The 21940-nt window shown below is 41.4% G+C and overlaps 1 protein-coding gene across 2 annotated transcripts in view; it reads left to right on the top strand.

The window, feature by feature from the left end:
* Positions 1–14286, top strand: part of FMO1 (flavin containing dimethylaniline monoxygenase 1) — a 30734-nt gene extending 16448 nt beyond the window's left edge. For both annotated transcript variants that reach the window (XM_053209111.1, XM_027046193.2), the window contains 6 exons: positions 1978–2140; positions 6669–6811; positions 9042–9241; positions 10088–10443; positions 10963–11035; positions 13527–14286. In XM_053209111.1, the coding sequence (XP_053065086.1) occupies positions 1978–2140; positions 6669–6811; positions 9042–9241; positions 10088–10443; positions 10963–11035; positions 13527–13869 (1278 nt within the window). In that variant the 3' untranslated portion in view covers positions 13870–14286. The remainder of the gene's footprint in view (positions 1–1977; positions 2141–6668; positions 6812–9041; positions 9242–10087; positions 10444–10962; positions 11036–13526) is intronic.
* Positions 14287–21940: the final 7654 nt, after the last annotated feature.

Genomic DNA, 21940 nt, shown 5'->3' with positions numbered 1-21940 from the left:
TTATGTTGTATACCTTAAACTTATACAATGTTATATGCCAATTATATCTCAAAAAAACTGGATAAAAATTTTTAAAAAACTTCTAAAGAGTATTTTACCCCACTACCATATCTTTCAAGGGACACAGTAAAATTGAAACAGTACCATAGTGAATGGGCATAATCCACAGAAGTAGTTTTAATGCATCAGAGCTCCTGAATCTGAAGCATTTTCTTTACTAGGTGCTGCTCCAAGCCTGCTTTAAAATAATTGAAAAAAATTTTTTAACGTTTTATTATTTATTTTTAAGAGAGAGAGAGAGAGTACAAGAAGAGGAGGGGCAGAGAGACAGAGAGACACAGAATCCAAAGCAGGCTCCAGGCTCTGAGCTGTCAGCCCAGAGCCTGACGCAGGGTTTGAACTCACGAATTGCGAGATCATGACCTGAGCCGAAGTTGGATGCTGACTTAACTGGCTGAGCCACCCAGGCCCACCTTGAAAAAAAACCTTTAAAGCTAGATGTTCACCAAAGTTTTAAGAGAGTACACACAAGCAGCTGTTTATAAGAGATTTCTTTCCTCTCTGTGCATTCCAAGTTTTTAATTATAAACATTTCTTATTTTTAAGTTGAAAGTAAATTCTACTTTGAAATTAATTTTTAATTAACTGAAAATTTATATTTAAAAAAAGGAAGAGTTACTAATACAAATGTTGAAATCCAATAAGCACTTCAAATATTATAAACCAAATTGTGAACCCATGAGGTAAGACTTGAGACACCTGTCTTCTCTGAAAACTTAAAAGGAAAGAAAAGCAGCAAAGTCTCTTGGCCAGTGGAGCATTTATGCTTTTAAACTTGACTTGGGGGGCCGCTGGGTGGCTAAGGTGGTTAAGCATCTGACTCTTGATTTCGGCTCAGATCATGACCTTATGGTTTGTGAAATCAAGCCCCACATCGGGCTCTGCACAGACAGCGCAGAGCTTGCTTGGGATTCTCTCTCCCTCTCTTTCTGCCCCTCCCCTGCGCACACTGTCTCTCTCTGAGTCTCTCAAAATAAATAAACTATAAATAAATAAGTAAATTAATAAATTTGTCTTGTAAATTTATTTTATATATTTTCTGAATCAGAGCCTAGCATGCATAAACATATACATACTCTATTGAAACAAAAAATAGACTGACATGTGGACCACTCCCATGGTCCATCAAGTTAGTACATTCAGGCCATCAAGTTAGTACTTATCAGGCCATCAAGTTAGTACTTATCATTCAGGCCATCAAGTTAGTACTTATCAATAGCTATCAAGATCTGGGAAAATGTCAACAACATATTCTACAGGACCTTTCATAAGGTAAGATACTTGGGACCAAATTCATATTTCCAGTTTATATCATCCATGTTTTTATTAAAGCACAGCTTTATGAGAGATAGACGTAACAGAAAAAAAAATGAAAAAGACTTCAGAAGACTGCGATGCTTGGTTCTATCACTTACTATGAGAATTTGAACAAATCACTCAAAATTTTTGGATCGCATCACTTCTCTTAAGTAACCCTCTACAACTCTTAGAATACATCCATCCAGGGGTGCCTGAGTGGCTCAGTCAGTTGAGCATCCAACTTCAGCACAGGCTGTGATCTCACGGTTGGTGAATTCAAGCCCCACATCCAGCTCTCTGCTGTCAGGGTGGAGCCCTGTCCCCCTTTGGGTCCTCTGTCCCCCTTTCTCTCTGCCCCTCCCCCACTCATATTCTCTCCCTCTCTCTCTCTCCCTCTCTCAATCTCTCTCTCTCAAAAATAAATATTTTTAAAAAAGAATACATCCATCCAGAAAATTATGGTTAATCTGATAACTTGATTCTATTTCTAAGTTTATGCTTATTGATTATGTTTAGCCTATGCTCTAGAACATTTGAAATGTCAACTGGTACATCGGCCAGCAAGCCCTTACTAGAAGCTTGACAACAATTAATTGTGACTATGACTCTTTTTTTCAGACTAAAGTCTGCAGTGTAACAAAATGCCCAGATTTTACTGTCACTGGCCAATGGGAGGTGGTCACTCAGCATGAAGGAAAGCAAGAGTCTGCCATCTTTGATGCCGTCATGGTCTGCACTGGTTTTCTTACTGACCCATATTTGCCACTGGACTCTTTCCCAGGTACGGTTTTCTGAAACTGACCTTAATTCGTCTCGTGGGAGCCATCCTGATACTGGCTTGGTCCGGGAATGAATTTCTATGGTTCTTCCGTTAAATAGTTAAAGTTGTAAGGTAACGGGGATTTTTTTCTAACCAGCATTTCTGGCCAATTTTTGACTTTCATTTGTTCCAAACAATTTATAAGTGCCAAAGAGTAGAACAAATTACTTGCAAGCAGTTTTATGCTTCACTGGGGTTCAATGTCCCTCCTTAAGCGATGGGCAACACTCAGAAAGTCTTCTAAGACACTGGATGCTTACAAAGTTGTTAGCCTCAGCAGTAGCACACAACCAAAGCTGAGTTTAGAGGCCACAAAGGTCGATCAGTGAACAAATTTTTAAAAAAGTAGTGCGATTTTTGTTCGTTTGTTCCATAGAGGTTTAGCTAGATCAGACGTTTATAGCACTGGGTCAGAAGTCAACAGAGAAAAGAATCTTAGAAGGCAAGTTAAGTCATCTTTGAGTCCCAGTTTCCTTATCTGGTTTTTGCAAACATGATTCATGTTAATCTATGTCAAATTTCCATTGGATTACAATGCAGAGGGAATAAAAAACACAATGATTTGGTTTATTTTATCCACAGTAAGTTTTCAAGAAGTTAAAACTTTAGGAAATTTTTCTCTTCATCATCTAAATATGACTTGGAGTGATCTCAAGTCTCGTCTTACAATAAACTCACACACCTCCCATGCCCCAAGAGCTTATGCAAGTCCGGCCAAGTTAGGACGAAGCACATCCTGAAAACTGCCGTGGAATTGAATCTTGAATCAAAAAGCCCCAAGTCCACGATATAAGGAACTATTCCCCAACATCCCTGAGAGAGTATCAATAGCCACCCCACAAGACAACCCAATCCTTTCTCAGTTCTTGTCCACAGAGAAAATCCCTAAGTAGGCAAGCCCCTCCAAACTCCTAGGAAGGAGTGCCTGGTACTAGATCACCCTAAGAATCCAGAAAGTTCCATGACATAGAGAATACGCTGAATTTATTTGGCACCAACGGTGCCAAATTACACAAAGTGCTAAAAATACAGGGGTGGATATGACAACATGTAGCCTGTCTGGAAGGAATGAAAAGAGTTTTATAGGAGTCCAGCAGAGGAATCACAGTCTACACATGACCTGCAAATGATACAAATGCTTATTTTACAACAACTCACATACATCCATTGGTGCTGGGTCTGCCCTCCAGACGTCATTCAAGTCAGGTCAGATTAGGATAAGGTGTACCCAGAAAGCAACTGAACCAGTGTCCTCAATTTGAATAGGATGGGCTTGAGACCCAGGAAGTACAGATTCTAGGCTACACAGCTAACAAGCTATACAACCTTGGGCCTTCCGGTTAACCTTTCTAAGCCTCTGGGGTTTTGCCCATAAATTGACCACCTTATCCAACAGCATACATCACAAATCAAGCAAACAGAGCTCTATGGGACTTGCAGACCTTTTCAATATCTCACTGGCTACTACCAATTGGCCATTTGAAATCCCTGGGTAGGTAACCATTAAGGAGCTTTTGAGTTCTAAGGTTTTGTGACTTTAGATTTGAAAAAGAGTCCTCAAAATCTCACAAACTCTCTCTCTGCCTCACAACAGACTTACTTAGTCTGTACGTAATTCCTGGGGTCATCATTAACTATTAGAAAAATTCAGATTTACTGAAGACATTTGAAAACATGTGTCTGGAGGTACATTGTTCTTTTTTGTTTCTTTGTTTGTTTGTTTTGAGAGAGAGTGAGAGCACAAACAGGGAAGGGGCAGTGAGAGAGAGAGAATCCCAAGCAGGCTCCACGCCACCAGCACAGAACCTGACGGGGGACTTGGTCCCACAAACCATGAGATCATGACCTGAGCCAAAATCAAGAGTCAGACGCTCAACAGACTGAGCCACTGAGGCACCCCTGGAGGCACATTGTCTGGAGTCAATTCCAAAGATGTTCCAAAAAGTCTTAGTAAAAATAATAGGTATCACAGAATAAATGCGTAACTTCACAGAATAAATGTACAACTTCCCAAAATAACTACTTGTAATCAATCATTCAGATATATACACTCTGGTGTGTTTACTAACACAACCACATTCACCTAAAAAAAGTGCCTGCTCTATCCTCCTGTGATAAAAGGGGGGGAAAATATTAGTGTGATAGGTGACTCAGACACAGTCTCATTTTTGTTCATTTCTGATCCAAAAGACCCTGATCTGGAGAAAAATCTAAGGTAATTTAACATCCAGGGATAATAATTCTATGATTCTCCTTAAACTTGCCAAGCTCTCCCTTGTCAGCCATTCTCTGATCTGTGATGAGTCCTGTCTGAATTAATATTTGAACTTGGCTGCACGATTATTAAATTCTAAGTGCTCGGGATTGTGGTGGGTTTTAACTGAGATTCATGTCAGATTTCTAATGTTTCAAGGTGAACTAAGGGTGAACCAAACCTTGATAAGGCTGTTTGCCGCAAGCACCGATATTTATCCCCTGAGAATCTAGGTGTCTTATCACTTTTCCTGGAAAAAAAAAAGGTTCTTTGTACAGCACCTCTTAACTTTTGTGTTATGCAACCCTGAGAGTATTTTCCAAAACTCTCCATTCACATTTAATGTTTCAGTGAGACATTTGGCATCAACCGCCTGAGATATCCTTTCTGGTTAGAACAGTAGAGCTAAACCCAGCGTGGCGAACATGATCCCTTTTTCTCAGAGCCAGCTCTTGCTGCCTCAGCAAACTCAGTCTGCGTTATAGTCGGTCACCAAGGTGAGCTATCAGTGAACTTCCCCAGCCAACATGGATCTTTTCGAATAGGAACCACATTTTGTTTATCTTATTTCTCTAATATCAACTTAGCCCAGGTCCAAGCACATAGATGCCAAAAACAGTTTGCTGAAAAGAGTGGAGGCGCTGACTCATAGTTCCCTTTAACTTCTCTGCTCTTGCTCCTTGCTTGGGAGAAGCTCTAGATAGTCAAATATTAGTAAATAGAACAAACTAATTCTATCACTGATTTCCATCAACTTTAAAATTGGTAATGATGGCTTGGGAATGCAAGCTGGTACAGCCACTCTGGAAAACAGTACGGAGGTTCCTCAAAAAACTGAAAATAGAACTATCCTACCACCCAGCAATGGCACTGCTAGGCATTTATCCACGGGATACAGGTGTGCTGTTTCAAAGGGACACATGCACCCCCATGTTTATAGCAGCACTATCAACAATAGCCAAAGTATGGAAAGAGCCCAAATGTCCATTGATGGGTGAATGGATAAAGAGGATGTGGTATATATATATATATATATATATATATATATATACACACACACACACACACACACACACACACACACACACACACAATGGAGGATTCCTCGGCAATCAAAAAGAATGAAATCTTGCCATTTGCAACTACGTGGATGGAACTGGAGGGGATTATGCTAAGTGAAATTAGTCAGTCAGAAAGACAAAAGTCATATGACCTCACTCATATGAGGACTTTCAGAGACAAAACAGATGAACATAAGGGAAGGGAAACAAAAATAATACAAAAACAGGGAGGGGGACAAAACAGAAGAGACTCATAAATATGGAGAACAAACAGAGGGTTACTGGAGGGGTTGTGGGAGGGGGGATGGGCTAAATGGGTAAGGGGCACTAAGGAATGTACTCCTGAAATCACTGTTGCACTATATGCTAATTAATTTGGATGTAAATTTTAAAAAATAAAAAATTAAATTAAAAAAATAAATAGGGGCGCCTGGGTGGCTCAGTTGGTTAAGCCTCTGACTTCAGCTCAGGTCATGATCTCACAGTTTGTGAGTTCAAGCCCCGTGTCAGGCTCTGTGCTGACGGCTTAGAGCCTGGAGCCTGCTTTGGATTCTGTGTTTCCTCTCTCTCTGCTCCTCCCCTGCTCATGCTCTGTCTCTCTCTGTCTTAAAAATAAATTAAAAAAAAAAATTAAATAAATAAATAAATAAAATTGGTAATAATGGCTTAATTAATCTTTATGCCATGATATTTCAACTTAGTAGCAAATAAACCCAGAGGCCTATCTAGTGAGATGGAATAAGTACCTCCATTAAATAAATAATCACTCATTTCTGTGTCTTAAAAAGTTATGTATTCAAATTTTGGATTTTCTTAAAATTGAGCATGCTATTAAAAACAACCAAAATAATCCATCAAAAGGATATTATTTTTTTTAATTTTTTATGTTTATTTATTTTTGAGAGAGAGACAGAGACAGAGCACGAGTAGGGGAGGGGCAGAAAGAGGGGGAGACACAGAATCTGAAGGAGGCTCCAGGCTCTGAGCAGTCAGCACAGAGCCTAACGTGGGGCTCGAACCCACGAACAGTGAGATCATGACCTGAGCCAGTCAAATGCTAAACCGACTGAGCCACCCGGGTGCCCCAATCAAAGGGATATTATTAATGGAGCAATGCATATGTTTCATTTACTGATCCTATAAAATTCTTCATTTGACTTTTTTTTTTCTATAGGTATAAATACCTTTAAAGGCCAGTACTTTCATAGCCGACAGTATAAATACCCAAATATATTTAAGGACAAGAGAGTCCTTGTGGTTGGAATGGGGAATTCGGGCACAGACATTGCTGTGGAGGCCAGCCACCTGGCAGAAAAGGTACCCTGATGTTACCTAATGAAAAACTGTAGCTTAAGATGCATGCCTCAGGCAAACAGTGACAAAAGATGAAAGAAATAAAAATGCCTAAAATACACACACATACAAAAAAACCAGATTTTTTAATTTTATTTTTTAATGTTTATTTGTTTGTTTGTTTATTTGAGAGAGAGAGAGAGAGCAGGGGAGGGGCAGAGAGAGAGGGAGAGAGAGTCTCTGTGCTGTTAGCAGAGGAGGCAGATCTGAGAAAGCACAGGCCACGTTTAATCACTTTGTGAAACAACAGAAGCTAGAAAAGCTATTCTGGCTCCTCAATCCTGCCAAAATGTACGGGGAAACTCTTTTCACGAAAATAATAAAGTAAAATAAAATAAAAGCAACAAAAGCGAAAATAAAAATAATAATAAATTGCAGATGGATTAGCCCTGCTTTATAGAGTTCTCCTTAATCTGGTTCAAATGTGCCATTTCAACTTTATCTCCCACTACTCTGAGCCTTTTCCAATTCCTGTGTTTTTCCCCTTTGCTCATACCACACCCCTCCCTTTGGTGCTCTTTTCCCCTTTATTACAATCCACTTGTACCTCCCCAGCTATGTTGCCCCAACACAGTGATCTCTCCCTAGTAAAGTTTATGTAATAATTGTAATTAACGTTCCTCAGCTGGCACTTGTTAAAAACAAATACATATTAGTTGTTGGTTTCTGATGTGCCAAACATTGTGCCAGGCACAGGGGGAATCACTGAAGAATACAATAAAAACAAGATTTCTGGGCACCTGGGCGGCTCAGTCAATTAAACATCTGACTTCGGCTCAGGTCATGATCTCAAGGTTCCTGAGTTTGAGTCCCGCATCGGGTGAGTGTGAGTCCCACTTCTCTCTTTCTCTCTCTCCCTCCCTCTCTCCCTCTCTCTTTTCCTCTCTCTCTGCCCCTCACTCACTTGAGCCCTCTCTCTCAAAAAAAAAAAAAAAAGCAAGATTGCTGCCATAATGGAGCATAGAGTTGAGGCGGACACAGATGCCAACTAAATAAGTATAAATAATTAGGTCATGGATACCTGGGTGGCTCAATCGGTTAAGTGTCCAACTCTTGATTTCAACTCGGGTCACGATCTCATGGTTTGTGAGTTCAAGCCCCATGTCGGGCTTAACACTGACAGTGCAGACCCTGCTTAGGATTCTGTCTCTTTCCCTCCCTCTTTCTCTGCCCCTCTACCGCTTGTGCTCACACTTGGGTTGTGCACTCTCTCTCTCTCTCTCTTGTTCTTGCTCTATAAATGAATGAATGAATGAATGAATGAATGAATGCAAGAGTGAGGAGTGCCTGGCCGGCTCAATCAGTAGAGCATGCAACTCTTGATCTTGGGGTTGTAGGCTCAAGATGCATGTCGGATATAGAGATTACTTAAAAATAAAATCTTTAAAAATAATAATTGCAAGAGCAAAAATAGCTATGAAGGAAAAGGATTGGAAATGTGATTTTGATATTCCCTTCGGGAACTTTCAAAAAAAGGATTGATTGGTTGATTGATTTGGAGAGACTTCGCAGTTTGGTGGAGACATCCTGAGAGAAGAGAAAGGAGGTCCTGAAATAAAAATTAACACAGTCCCATCCACTCCGACCCCCACAGGAGACATGTGGGTGGCATATTCTATTTCCCTTCATATTATTTCTATCTCTCTTATCATGTGGAAATTTCAAACTCAGTCAGCTGGTGAACTCAAACAGCTAACCTGTTAAAAAAAAAAAGTGTTTTTTAAGGAATTCACCAAAACCAACTGTGTTACTGAAATTTATTGTCAGTTTAAACAGTGGTTTCTATTGAAACTCTTTATAGACAAGATTCACCTGCTGCCACACCTTGTTCTTATGCCCTACAATTACTAGCATGCAAAACTGTACCCACCCGCTCGCTGCTTTTTCACACGAGACTTTGAGCTCGCTCTGGGTTGCCACAGTAGCTCACTCACTGAGGTGTCTGGCACTGTGTCTCGCAGATAATAAGTGTTCAGTTATACGTTCGAAGGCACTTTAATGCTCTAAGTGCCCAAACCGTTATCTCAAATGAATAACTTTACAGCGGGAGCCGGAGGAGCCAAAACCATCTTGTGGAGGGTGTATTTTGAGGGAGGGAGACTTTCAGGCGCTATTCCAATGACGAGACCTCTTGACTCTCTGGCAAAGCCAGCCGGGCTCACCGTGTCAAACTGAGTGGCTTCTTTGCTTCCAGGTGTTCCTCAGCACCACCGGCGGGGCGTGGGTGATCAGTCGAGTCTTCGACTCAGGGTACCCGTGGGACATGGTGTTCACGACTCGGTTTCAGAACATGTTCAGAAATTCTCTCCCAACTCCAATTGTGAACTGGCTGCTGGCAAGAAAGATGAACAGCTGGTTCCATCATGCAAATTACGGCTTGGTACCGGAAGACAGGTAAACGGAGGGTATCTGCTGAGGGCTGTGAGGAAAGAGGAGGCTCTGTGCCTCCACTGGCACAGCCAAACCAGGCAACAACACATCATATCGACCGAACGTGAAGGAAAACTTCATCCCAGTGTATTTCCTAATAGCTAGCTATTTTGAGTTCTTGGTAAGTGAAAGTAGGTATTGCATCTTGTCAACAACCCTTTTTTAAAGTCTTACTTAATCTTCTTTTTACTGTGGGTGAACCGAGGCTTGGCAAAGTTCAGCCACTTGCCCAAGCTCACGTAGTGATAAGTGAGCTCTATGACCTAGGCAGGTTACGTAGCCCTCAGCTGCAGCGCTCGAAAGACAATGACTTGTCTACGACTCTTTTGGTAGAAGCAACACGCTTGGCTTGTTTCCCTGTGTGGGAAGAATCAAATGTTGTAGTGGCCCCTGCCCATCTCTCCAGCAGCAGTGCCTTCTTGCCCTTGTCAAGATGACCTTGACCTCAGTCTGTACTTAACTCAGTCTGTATCTGAGTTACAGCCTACAATTTATCCCATTAAGAAGAATAGACGGTTTTACTTTCTCATTGAGTCGGTACAAGGATACTCCATTCCCGGGGTTGGCATCGTAGCCCAGAGATCTCGTCTGATCTTCCTCCAGGTTCCACTCTGGACCAACGTGGATCAGGTGTACCCAAGCCATCACGGAGGGCACACAGCTCCCTACCGAGTGCCACTTCTCCCAAGACTGGCACCTCCTGCCTGGCCAAGGGGAGAGTCCCAGAATGAGGAAGGGAAGGGACGGAGGTGGAAGGGCCAGCCACACTGGTCACCGGCACATCTCTTCCCTGCCCATGTTTCTCTTTAGGACACAGCTGAGAGAGCCTGTGCTAAATGATGAACTCCCAGGCCGTATCATCACTGGGAAAGTGCTCATCAAGCCAAGCATAAAAGAGGTGAAGGAAAACTCTGTCATATTTAACAACACCCCAAAGGAAGAGCCCATTGATATCATTGTCTTTGCCACTGGATACACCTTTGCTTTCCCCTTCCTTGATGAGTCCGTAGTGAAAGTCGAAAATGGCCAGGCATCACTGTACAAGTACATCTTCCCTGCACATCTGCCAAAGCCAACTCTGGCTGTTATTGGCCTCATCAAACCTTTGGGCTCCATCATACCCACTGGAGAGACCCAAGCACGATGGGTTGTTCGAGTCCTAAAAGGTACGTGCATGAGAAATTTCAGGGCATATGTTTTCTGTTTACTATGTTATTTTGGATACTAGAAATTTTGAGAGCGTCCCCAGCTCCTATCTCAAACAACAGAATCTTTAAAAGCAGGATTCATTCTATTCTTCATGGAATTACACTATCAGAATGAATTTGAGCCATTACCAGCACAAAAGATAAATCAGGGGTCAAAAAAATACAAGTTGTGTCTATCTGTTGTTTTCACTGAATTAACCGGTTCAATTAAAGTATAAAACTTCAATCAAGTGACAGAATTCAGTTCTGAGGTTATGTTGTATCAGATAACTAGTGAGATGACCAGATGCTTATAACTTTTCAGCTGGTAGCATTATTACCAAAAACTTACCATCAACCCTGTAGGCAGCTAATATTTTTGGGAGGAGAACAGATGAGTCGCTGGGTACCAGGAATAAAGATAAGCAGTAATAAAACATCTTCACCCACTAAGCAAGCAGGCCTGAAATTAAATTGCCTTTTTTGTTTGTTTCACAGGTATAAATAAGTTACCACCGCAAAGTGTCATGATTGAGGAAGTCAATGCAAGAAAAGAAAACAAACCCAGTGGGTGAGTTAACTTAGTTAACTTCTTATGCATCCTTTTGAATCATGACTCAAATTGGTAAAACAATAGCAGAGAGACATGAGGCAGAGCCTGAGATTTAGGGGGGGGGGGAACTAGCATAGCCTGTTAAGGAGAGTGGGGAGAAGGGGAACTGAAAAGTTTAAAGGTCCCAAAATCGTCACTTCAGACCATAATTATCTAGCACCACATGGAGTCTGGATTCTAAACCAAATACAATTAACTCCCATCTACCAGATACATTATTCCACGCCTTTTTCATAATCAGCAGGCAAAGAGTTGTGTTTATCCCCTCTGATGCTAGAAGGGTCTGTTTATTCATTCATTCAACCAATCTGTATTCAACTCTATTGTTTTATTTAGATTCTACTCTAGTCAGGACTCTGCAAACTATGTCCTGCAGGTCAAATCTGCCAACCACTTGAACTTTTATGTTTTTTAAGAGTTGGAATAAAAGAATATTTTGTGATATGTGAAAATTATACGAAATTTATTGTTTTAAAATTTTTTTGTTTACTTATTTTTTGAGAGAGAGAGTGAGCATGAGCAGGGGAGGGGCAGAGAGAGAGGGAGACACAGAATCCAAAGCAGGCTCCAGGCTCTGAACCACCAGCACAATGCCCCACATGGGGCTTGAACTCACGAACCATGAGATCATGACCCGAGCCGAAGTCAGACGCTTAACCAACTGAGCCACCTAGGTGCCTCATATGAAATCTAAATCACAGTAGCCATACATAAAATTTCATGAGAACCTAACCACACTCATTCATGTACATATTTACATGTAGCTGCTTTTGAGTTGTTGAGATAGAGACCATAACATGGCCCTCAAAGCCTAAAGTACTTACCATCTGACCTTTTGCCAGAATAAGTTTGTTGACCCTGTTCCCAGAGAAGTTTCCACTTATTCTCTGCTCTCTGGCTCACACTCAAGGACCAGGGATTACAGAAGGGAAGCAGCAGAAAAGAAAGGAGTGTTGGCCTCCCCCCTCACCCCACTGACTCTCATCCTCACTCCTAACCCAACTAAAACATCTCTGATTTTGTTTACTGTTAGACTGTTTTGGGCTTTAATATAAATTATCACTCGAAAAATGCTTTCTGATACCAAAAGAAAGTTTTTAAATCACTGCATTTAGGGGCGCCTGGGTGGCTCAGTCGGTTAAGCGTCTGACTTCGGCTCAGGTCATGATCTCGCAATTCGTGAGTTCAAGCCCTGCGTCAGGCTCTGTGCTGATGGCTCAGAGCCTGGAGCCTGTTTCAGATTCTGTGTCTCCCTCTCTCTCTGACCCTCCTCCGTTCATGCTCTGTCTCTCTCTGTCTCAAAAATAAATAAACATTAAAAAAATTTTTTAAATAATAAATAAATCACTGCATTTAAACATTTTTATCACTGGGGCACATGGGTGGCTCAGTCGGTTGAGCGTCCAACTTCAACTCATGGTCTATGGGTTTGAGCCCTGCTTCAGGCTCTGTGCTGATGGCTCAGAGCCTAGAACCTGCTTTGGAATCTGTGTCTTCCTCTCTTTCTGCTCCTCCCCCAGTCATGGTCTGCCTCTGTCTCTCTCAAAAATAAACAAACATTAAAAAATAATTTTTATTTTTTTATTATTTTTATCACTTCTCTAATTTAAATATATTTCCAAACTTCATGTTGAGCTATCCTTGTCAAAGTGCTAAATCCCAAAATAACAAAAAACATTTTAGATGCCTCTTTTTCACCCTCAACCTGGAATGTGATTTGATCTCCATTATGGAATTGTGCTATAACATAGATAATTAATTAGAGCTGCACAGTGGAAAAGCTTCTTGTCACATAGGTCAGCTGGTGATTTTAGGACCAACACCAGCATTACAGGAAATTCCACCTTATTGATTCTTGTGGACTTTACATTATATAAATCTAGCAATAACTGAGTTTTAGAAAAATTTAGTAATAGTGAAATTATGTAAATAAATTTTTTTCTAGAAATTCCTAAATATTTGACAAAAGAAGCAGAGAAATACTAGATGCATTATAAGCATTTGGAACACCATATGCATAGAGTATCTTGTCAAGGAGCTCATCTTGTATTAAAAAAAAAAATGCAATGAGACCATTAGACAGCTATGGGCTTGCAGAAAATAATACAAAAACCATTTCAGGGGTGCCTGGGTGGCTCAATCAGTTGAGATCTGACTCGTGATTTCAGCTCAGGTCATGATCCCAGGTTCATAGCATCAAGCCCCACATCGGGCTCTGTGCTGAGCATGGAGCCTGCTTGGGATTCTCTCTCTCTCCCCCTCTGCCCCTCTCCCCGGCTCCTCTCTCTCTCTGTCTCTGTCTCTCTCTCTCAAATAAAAAAGAAAAGCAAAAGAGAACATTTCAAATTTTCTAGCATCATTGTTTACTTTTGGCATGTTGACTTGCTCTGGGTTATCATTATCTTATCTTTGTGTCTTTCTCTTTATCCCCCATTTTCCTTTTATAAAGGTTTGGCTTGTGTTACTGCAAAGCTTTACAAGCAGATTATATCACATACATAGATGAACTCCTGACCTACATCAATGCAAAACCCAACCTATTCTCTATGCTCCTGATGGACCCACGCCTGGGCTTGACCATCTTCTTCGGCCCATTCACACCATACCAGTTCCGCTTGACCGGCCCAGGGAAATGGGAAGGAGCCAGAAATGCCATCTTGACCCAGTGGGATCGAACATTCAAAGTCACCAAAACTCGAAGTGTACAAGAATCCCCATCTCCCTTTGCAAGCTTACTTAAACTCTTAAGCCTTCTGGCTTTGCTTATGGCCATTTTCCTAATTTTCCTATAAATAAAAGATTACCCAAATGGCTCATCAGATGCACACCATAGATTTACAGTGCTCTGTTCTGCCATTGACACAACATTGCATTCACAGCCATAAGCCATGTGCAAGTGGTGACAGCCACTTCCTGTCCCCTCCTGCCGGTCTTCCTGGGCCTCTTGCTGCTCCACCTGCTTCCAGTGCTAGAGGCAGATAACCAAGATTTCGGTGCCTTTGAAGGCTGCTGGAAGGTTCCAGGTTCATTTTACAAGAGACAGCTATTAAAGACAGCCCTCTGAGCCTTCCTCTATCTTTCTCATATAAACTATTTTCACGGGCCTCAACTAAAACTCCCTACTTCATAAAAGATTTGGTTGTACTAAAATAATCCTCTTGTGATATCAGATGATTAAAAATAAAAAGAAAGGAAAAAAAACAACAAAACTGATTGTTTCAAGTGGTCTTTTAACCTCTTTTTTACAAGTTGGGGTAAAGGTAGGGGGAAAGAGATAAGGGGATGAGGTATCTATTCATAAAGACCATAAAAGAATTGGGGGTTCAGTAAACTCACTGGAATGTTTCTAAAAGAATGTAAAAAGGTAGAGAAAAACAAATACCATACGATTTCACTTATATATAGAATCTAAAAAACAAAATAAAGAACAAACAAAACAGCAACAAAATCCAGAAACAGACTCACTCATAAATACAGGTGGTTGCCAGAGGGACAGGGGGTTGGAGGAAGGGACAAAATAGGAGAAGGGGATTAAGAGGCACAAACCTCCAGTTATAAAATAAGTAGGTCATGGGGGTAAAAAGTACAGGATGGGGACTGTAGTCAGTAATATTATAACAACTTTGTATGCTGACAGACGTAACTGTAACTACGTTTATGGTGAGCATTTTGCAACGTATGTAATCATCGAATCACTATGTTGAAAGATAATTTCTTAATAAAAGTAAAGGGATGTTCCTGCTTGTAAGGGCTTATTCCCCTAAAATGCCCTATACAACAAAATGGGGTGCTCCAGCTGGCACAGTGACCATACAGATCAGATCTACCCCACAGAAAAATACCCCCTCCACCAGTGCAAGGAGCCAGCCTCCATGAAATGAAATTTCCATAAAACACCAAAACCATGGGGTTCAGAGAGCTTCCAGATTGGTGAACACAGAGAAGTTGGGGGGAAGTGATGTCCTCAGAAAATATGTGAAGCTCTACACCCCTTCCCAATGTCTTTATTTATTTATTGTGAAAGAGACAGAGAGAGAGAGAGCACACAAGTGGGGTAGGTGCAGAGAGAGAGAGAGAGAGAGAGAGAGAACCCCAAGCAGGCTCTGCATGGGGCTCAAACTCACAAACCATGAGGGCTCAAACTCACAAACCATGAGATGATGACCTAAGCCAAAATCAAGAGCCAGATGCTTGAGGCGCCGGGATGGCTCAGTCGGTTGAGTATCTGACTTCAGCTCAGGTCATGATCTCACAGCTCATGGGTTTGAGCCCTGCCTCGGGATCTGTGCTGATAGCTCAGAGCCTGGAGTCTGCTTTGGATTGTGTCTCCCTCTCTGTCCCTCTTCCATCCACACTCTGCTCTCTCTGAAAATTAATTAATTAAAATTAAAATGTCTTTTAAAAAAAGTCAGATGCTTGAGGCGCCTGGGTGGCTCAGTCGGTTAAAGGTCTGACTCTTAATTTCAGCTCAGGTCATGATCTCATGGTTTGTGAGTTTGAGCCCCGCATTGGGCTCTTCACTATGTCAGCACAGAGCCTCCTTGGAAGTCTCTCTCCCTCTCTCTCTGCCCCTACCCCATGTCCTCTCTCTCTCAAAATAGGTTTTTAAAAACTTAAAAAAATTAAAGAGTTGGATGTTCAACTGACTGAGCCACTCAGGCACCCCTCCTTCCCACCTATCTTGTCCTATGCATCTCTTCCCATCTAGTTTTTCCTGAGTTATATCCTCTTATAATAACCTGATCATCTAGCAAGCAAAATGTTTCTCTGAGTCCTGTGAGCCACTGTAGCAAATTAATCAAACCAAAGGAGGGGTCACAGAACCTCCATCTATAGCTGGTCATCAGAAGCATGGGTGACACCCTGGGCAGGCAACTCAAGTAGAAGGGCACCTCGTAGGACTGAGCCCCTAACCTGTGCAATCAGATGCTGTCTCCAGGTAGGAAGGACCAGGATTGAGTTCAATTGTAGGATACCCAACTGGTGTCCAAGAATTGCATTGCAATGTAGGGAAAAAACCTCCCACACACTTTGGAATTGGGTACAAAACCCTTAAAATAGAAACATAACAAAAAAATACTCCATTGAATACTCTCCCAATTTAGGAAGATTCCCACGGAAACCATAGACAACAAAAAAACAACACCCTTCAGGGTTGTCCTGTCCTTAGTAAGATAGGATACATTATTTAAGAATAATTTACATTATTTATACAATATTTATTTATATAATAATTACATTATTTAAGTCTAACTTCAGGGGCACCTGAAGTCTAACTTCAATGGCACCCCATTGCTGTGGGTTTGAGCCCCGCATCGGGCTCTGCACTGACAGCTCAGAGTCTGGAGCCTGCTTCAGATTCTGTGTCTCCCTCTCTCTCTGTTCCTCCCCTGCTGGCTCGCTCGCTCGCTCTTTCCCTCTCTCAAAAAGAAAAAAAAAGAAAAAAAAGAAATAAACATTTTAAAATGTTTTAATAAAGTAAATAGCCTAACTCCAGAACATTTTGATTTTTAAAAAGTCTGCACTTAGTTCTTTCTCTACAAAAAAGAACTCGATTAGACATTTGAAAGCAAACCTAACAAGTTTAAGCTAAAAGGGAAAACATGAGATGATCAACTTGTTTCATTAGGATAAGACAATTGATCAAATTTCCCTACAAAGTAAAATTTATGCTATTTAAATATGCGATGTTGTTATTTGCGGCATCTGTTTCCATGAAAGTACAAGCAGCCTTTATAAAGAGAGTGGCTGGAATTAGAGCTCCGGCCAGAAACAGCAGGGGCAACATGTGGCTGTGGAAGGAAGCTGAGTGCAAATGTCATCAGGGGAGAGAACGCATGTCCCCAAACGCTCTTCTGTAAATGGTCTTTATAAAGTCAGGACATAGAAGAAGGCAAAGGGAGATGTCGCAAGACATCAGAAGAGGAGGATGGTGATTGTGGGATGAGAATGTTATTAAGTGCATTTTGAGGCACCTTGGCAGTATTTACCAAAGTTTTAAATGTGCATATCCCTTGGGACAGCAATTACACATCTCAGAATCCATCCTGTAGAAACAGTCGTGCGTTCAAAGATACGTACGTGAGGAAAGTTATCTCATTGTTCACAACGGCAAAAAGACACTGCACTGAGAGTAGCAGAATGGTTACATAATTTGTGGAACATCCCAACTGTAAGAAACAGAAACTCAACTGAGACTGACACAACAAGGAAGACCTGTGGCTCATGTAATTGGAGTCCAGCAGTGAGATGGGCTTCGGGGTGGACCGAATCCAGGAGTTTCAATGCCATCTCTCCATGGTTCCCTGATCCACTCTTATCCCTAGGCCAGCATCATCCTCAGCACGATAAGGGGATGGTGGCTCCAATTCCAGACTACCGCCTGTAGAAAAGGAGAGAAGTGCTTCCAGAATTCTTCCAGAAGCAGAAAATGGCAGACGGCAACTCGTATCCACAGAGTCTGCTTCCCTCCTCTTCCAGGTCATATGCCCACCTTGCCTTCCTCGCAGCTAGTGTGGCCATGTGATCAAGTTCTTGCAAACGGAATGTGAATGGAAACGATGTGTGTCATTTATCCCTGCTTTACTTGCAAGGGAACTGCTTACTCTGAGGACTTCCTCACTCCTTTCTGCAAGAGGGTGCCATGGAAATGGAGCACGAAGCAAACCAGCTTCAACCATACTCCTCAGAGATGACTAAGTAACAACATAGAAGCAACAAGGTTCCCTGCACCACCCAGGCAACAAAGCTGCCTTACCAGCCTAGAGTGGTCTGATTGTTACATGACAGAGAAATAAAATGTTGTCTTATTCGTTCCACTGTGCGTAGGAGCCTGTTAGGTCAGCTTCCCATTCACACTACTAATAGGTATGTATCCTGAAGTCTCCAGCAGAGCTCTCCTCGTGTCTCAAGTCCTCACGGCCTGCATCGCATCGGGGACAGGATTCTCCTTTGACCAAACGACCCACACCTGGAGCTGGGGGAGGAGCCAGCATCCTCAGGCTCAGAGCTGCGTGGAAGCGTGAACAGATCTCTGACTCAGTGTCTCTTTCTTCACCCTTACTTCTCTCATAATTCTCAGTGATTTCAAAATCAAGTGTACGATCCTTCCCGGTCACGTTCTCTCTATTCCTTAACCCGGTTACCTCTAACGATCACACCCTCCACCTATCTCAGCCACTCACTACTATGTTCACACTCTAGACCAGTGCTGTCCAAGAGAAGAACTTTCCACCATCACAGAAATGTTTCACCTTCACTCTCCAATATGGTAGCCGCTAGCCTCACGTGGCTATTAAAAACTTGAAAGGCAGCTAGTGCCAATAAGGAATTACATTTTTCATTTTGTTTAATGTTCATTTAAGTCTCAGCTTCAACAGCTATAGATGGCGAGTGGCTATTGTACTAGCCAGGGCAGGCCTTGGCTTTGTCACTCTCAGCAAGAGCAGCTGTCCACAGTCTGAATTACAAACATCCCGTTCTCTGCCAATCATGTCATGGTCTGCCAGCCAACCCCTACTAATACAATATTCTCTTCAAACTGCTGGGACTTCTGATCCAAACATCCTGCCATCTTTCACTTTCCATCTCCCCTCATTTTCTCATTTCCTTCATCATCCAGCTTCGACTTCGTGATTCTATGGTGTCACATTTGTGTGTGCTCTCAACTCATTGCCCCCTCTCATTCATTCATATTTGCATGACAGAACTGCAATTCTGGTCAAAATCCAACTCTCTACCTACTTCAAACTTCTGCTTGAGCACTTGACCTTAGATGGAGGAAGAACACTCAGTAGTACCTAATGGATCACTCTTCAGTTCAAGCCTACACGACTGCCCCCAAATCCTGCTAGATTTCCCTAATTCCTTCACTCCCCAATCTGATCTCCTGGATGACTATTTTATATCATCTCCTCTCACCCCCAATCTCTACCACTTCCTTCTCGGTTCACTGTCAGACGAGAAAATAGTAACAATTCAAGGGGAATGTCATCAGATCTCCCTGCCACCAACTTCCTAACCCACCTGCCACTGTGCCCACAAACTCTCTTTCCTGTCACCAAGGGTGACTACCTATGCTCTGACGGGCAATTCCGGCTAGTGTTCTCGATTTCATCCTTTTGTACTTACCCAAGAAGACCTCTCCCATAATTTGTCCAATTTCTCTCCCAAGTTGCTAATCTTTCTCTCCCTCTCCTGGACCATCCTTCACAATATATAAATATGGTATAATATTCCTGTTTTTTGAAAACCCTCCCTGACCACACATTCAGCAAACGCTTCTGTGTATTAGAGTGACATCATCTAATTTATGATTTTAAAAGAATAGATTTCTTTCTGGAGAATAGATTATAGAGGAGCAAATGAAAGTAAGGAGACTAATTAAAATGCTATTTCAGGGGCGCCTGGGTGGCTCAGTTGGTTGAGCGTCCGACTTCGGCTCAGGTCATGATCTCATGGTCCGTGGGTTCGAGCCCCGCGTCTGGCTCTGTGCTGACAGCTCAGAGCCTAGAGCCTGTTTCAGATTCTGTGTCTCCCTCTTTCTCTGACCCTCCCCTGTTCATACTCTCTCTCTCTCTCTGTCTCAAAAATAAATGTTAAAAAAAATTTTTTTTTAAATAAAATGCTATTTCAGAAAAATAGTTTCTGTGGTAGCAAACTAGATAATATTGGCCCATCTTAAGTTGGGCCCTTTGGAGGCTGGAAGACTGCTACAGAATAGGACAAACTAAAGAGGCCTAACAGGCAAATGCAACTTGTAAACTTTGATTGGCTGTTTAATCAGGAAAAAATATAACTGTGAAGAGTGGTATATAGTTCAACGTATGGAAATGAGTTAAAGTGATATATCATATTAACGAAATGAAGGATAAAAGCCGCATGGTCATCTCAGTAGTTGCAGAGAGAGCATTTGACAAAATTCAACACATGTTCGTGATTAAAACTCTCAACAAACTAGGTACAGAAGGAATTTCTCTTAATATAATAAAGGCCATATACAACAAGCCCATAGCTGACATCATACTCAATGGTGAAAAACTGAGAACATTGCCTTTAAGATCAGGAACAAGGCAAGGATGTTCACTATTGCCACTTACATTCAACATAGTACTGGAAGTCCTAGCCACAGCAGCTAGGCACCAGAAAGAAATAAAAAGCAGCCAAACTGGAAAGAAAGAAATAAAATAATACGTTTGCAAATGACATGATCTTACATATAGAAAACACTAAAGATTCCAACAAGCAAAAACAAAAACCCTGTTAGAACTAAGAAACAAAACTACGGCAATTAAAACAAGAGAGTACTGGCATAAAGACAGACATATAAACCAACAGAGCAGAATCGTGAGCCCGGAAATTAATCTTCAACAAGGCTGCCAAGAGCACACAATGGTGCTGGGAAAATTGGCTATCCACATACAAAGGAATGAAATCAGACCCTTACCTTACACCACACACACAAAATCAACTTAAAATGGATTAAAGACTTAAACATTAAAAAAAAAAAAAAAAAAAAAAAAAGACTTAAACATAAAACCAAAAATCTAAAACCCCTAAAAGATAACATAGGGGAAAAGCCTCTCTTATTTATTTATTTATTTATTTATTTATTTATTTAGGGGGGGGGGGGAGAGAAAGAGAGAGAGGGAGAGGGAAAGAGAGAGAGAGAGGATGAGCAGGGGAGGAGCAGAGAGAAAGAGAGAGAGAATCCCAAGCAAGGTCCATGCTGTCAGCTCAGAGCCCCCATGTGGAGCTTGAACTCACAAACCTTGAGATCATGACCTGAGCCAAAATCAAGAGTCAGATGCTTAACCAATTGAGTCATCCAGGCACCCCAGGAAAAAGCCTCTTGACAATGGTCTTGGCAGTGATCACTTGGATATGACACCAAAGGCACAGAAAATAAAAACAAAAATAGACAAGTGGGACTTCATCAAGCTAAAAACCTTCCTCACAGCAAAGAAACCAATTAACAGAATGAAAAGACAACCTACAGAATGGGAAGAAGATTTGTAAACCATATTCCCCATAAGGGGTTAATATCCAAAATATATGAGACTTCTACAATTAAAACAAAAGCAAATAATCCTATTTAAAAATGGGCAATGTATTTGAATGTCTCTAAAAAAGACATACAAATGGCCAACCGATACATAAAAAGGTGAGGTGCTCAACATCACTAATCCTCAGGGAAATGCAAATCAAGAACACAATGAGATATCGCCTCATACCTGATAGGATGAATATTATCAAAACAATAAAAGTAACAGGTTTGATGAGGATGTGAAGAAACTATAACCCTTGCACACTGTCGGTGGGAAAATAAAATGGGGCACCTGCTATGGAAAGTGGTATGCAGGGTCCTCAAAAAATGAAAAGTAGCAATCCCACTCCTGGATATTTATCCAAAAGAACTGAAATCGGGATCTTGACAGATGAATACCTAAAATGTTCTATACACATACAACAGAATATTCAGTGTTAAAAAGAGAAAGAAAAGAAAAGAGAAGAGAAGAAAAGACAAGAAAATCCTGCCATATGTGACAACATGGATGAACCTGGAGAGGACATTATGGTAGGTGAAATAAGCCAGTCACCAAAAAATCATATGATTCTTCTTCAAAATAGTTAAACTCAAAAAAGCAAAGAGTGGAACGGTGGTTGTCAGAGACTGGGGACAGGAGAAAATGGGCAGTTGTTCAATATATATAAACTTTCAGTTCAGCAAGATGAATAAATTCTGACAGTCTGCTGTTCAACACAGTGCCTACAGTTAAAATACGAACGGTGCACATAAAAAAAATGTTAAAAGGGTAGATCTTACATCAAGTATTCTTACCAAAAACAAACAAATGAAAGGGT

This window comes from Acinonyx jubatus, chromosome E4 (genome assembly GCF_027475565.1).
Source record: "Acinonyx jubatus isolate Ajub_Pintada_27869175 chromosome E4, VMU_Ajub_asm_v1.0, whole genome shotgun sequence".
Classification (NCBI taxonomy): domain Eukaryota; kingdom Metazoa; phylum Chordata; class Mammalia; order Carnivora; family Felidae; genus Acinonyx; species Acinonyx jubatus.
The sequence above is the reverse complement of the archived record's forward strand: the minus strand, read 5'-3'. Positions and strand labels throughout refer to the sequence as shown.